At 42.7% G+C, this 1,144-nt stretch overlaps 1 protein-coding gene across 1 annotated transcript in view; it reads left to right on the top strand.

The window, feature by feature from the left end:
• LOC101592018 (importin subunit alpha-1) overlaps positions 1–1,144 on the top strand; it is a 30,235-nt gene that overhangs the window by 10,369 nt on the left and 18,722 nt on the right. Inside the window, exon 6 of the mRNA XM_023714116.1 lies at positions 898–1,080. Within this exon, the coding sequence (XP_023569884.1) occupies positions 898–1,080 (183 nt within the window). The remainder of the gene's footprint in view (positions 1–897; positions 1,081–1,144) is intronic.

Raw genomic sequence — 1,144 nt, 5'->3', positions numbered from 1 at the left:
CAGACTGCTTTTGGACTCACTGTGTAGCCCAAGCTGGGATTACAGGCATGTACCACCACGCCTAGTCTCTGGCCCCTCAGTGCACCTAGGGGCGGGGCTGTCTTGTTGCGGCTTGTGCCAGGGATCAAACCTGATCCCTGGGCTTGCCTAAGCAGGTATTTAGTCCGCTGAGCTATCTCACTGGCCCTTAAGATTTTTAAAATACAGATACTCCTCACTTCAGCCAAGTTAGAGACTGACTAATTAGATAATTATCACTAAATGAGGATTTGTATATAGCTATGCATTACAAAATTCAGAGTAGAGAAGTGTTCAAAGGAAGCTCTAGCTTGATGAGTTTGCTTTTATTTGTATTAATTACAGTGCTGTATAAAAAAGATATAGTACCAAAAAAGACGTTGAGGCTCTATAACAAGATGCACAGAGCTGTTACCCCTCTCCCCCCTAAAAAAAGGATGTAAATCCAAACTGTGCACTTTGGTTGTGTGAACAGTCATTAAACAGGTAGGGTTTTTAAAAAAATATTTGTTGTAGTTGGTTGGTTTTTGTCTTTACTTTTTTTTCCTTCTTTTTTTGAGATAGGGCCCTCTCTCATATGTAGTTCAGGGTGTTCCTTAACTCACTGTAGCCCAGGCTGGCCTTGACTTCAGGTGGTCCTCCTGCCCAGCCATCCCAGTGCTAGGATTACAGGGCTGTGCCGCCGTGCCCAGCTAGCCAGGTGGTGGCTTAGCAAGGAATGTGTACATTGTCATCCACTAACATAGTCCTTTGCCGTGTAAGAGCTGGTTTACAAGGTTGGTAGAACTATTTGGTAGCTTAGTGCTTGTTTTATTTAGTACCTTTATATCTCTCTTGTATGACTATTCTGAAAGAAAACCATTTTCTTATGTTTAATAGGCGGACTTTAAGACCCAAAAGGAAGCCGTGTGGGCTGTGACCAACTACACAAGCGGTGGGACAGTGGAGCAGATTGTGTACCTTGTTCATTGTGGCATAATAGAACCACTGATGAACCTCTTAACTGTGAAAGATACGAAAATTGTCCTTGTTATTCTGGATGCTATTACAAATATCTTTCAGGTAAGCCCTAACGAGGCGGCATTTGTTTGAATTTGAGCTCGGTGACAGTCAGTTCATGATTAAG

This window comes from Octodon degus, unplaced genomic scaffold (assembly GCF_000260255.1).
Source record: "Octodon degus isolate 3935 unplaced genomic scaffold, OctDeg1.0 scaffold00033, whole genome shotgun sequence".
NCBI classification, from domain to species: Eukaryota; Metazoa; Chordata; class Mammalia; order Rodentia; family Octodontidae; genus Octodon; species Octodon degus.
This window is presented reverse-complemented; position numbering and strand designations above follow the sequence as displayed.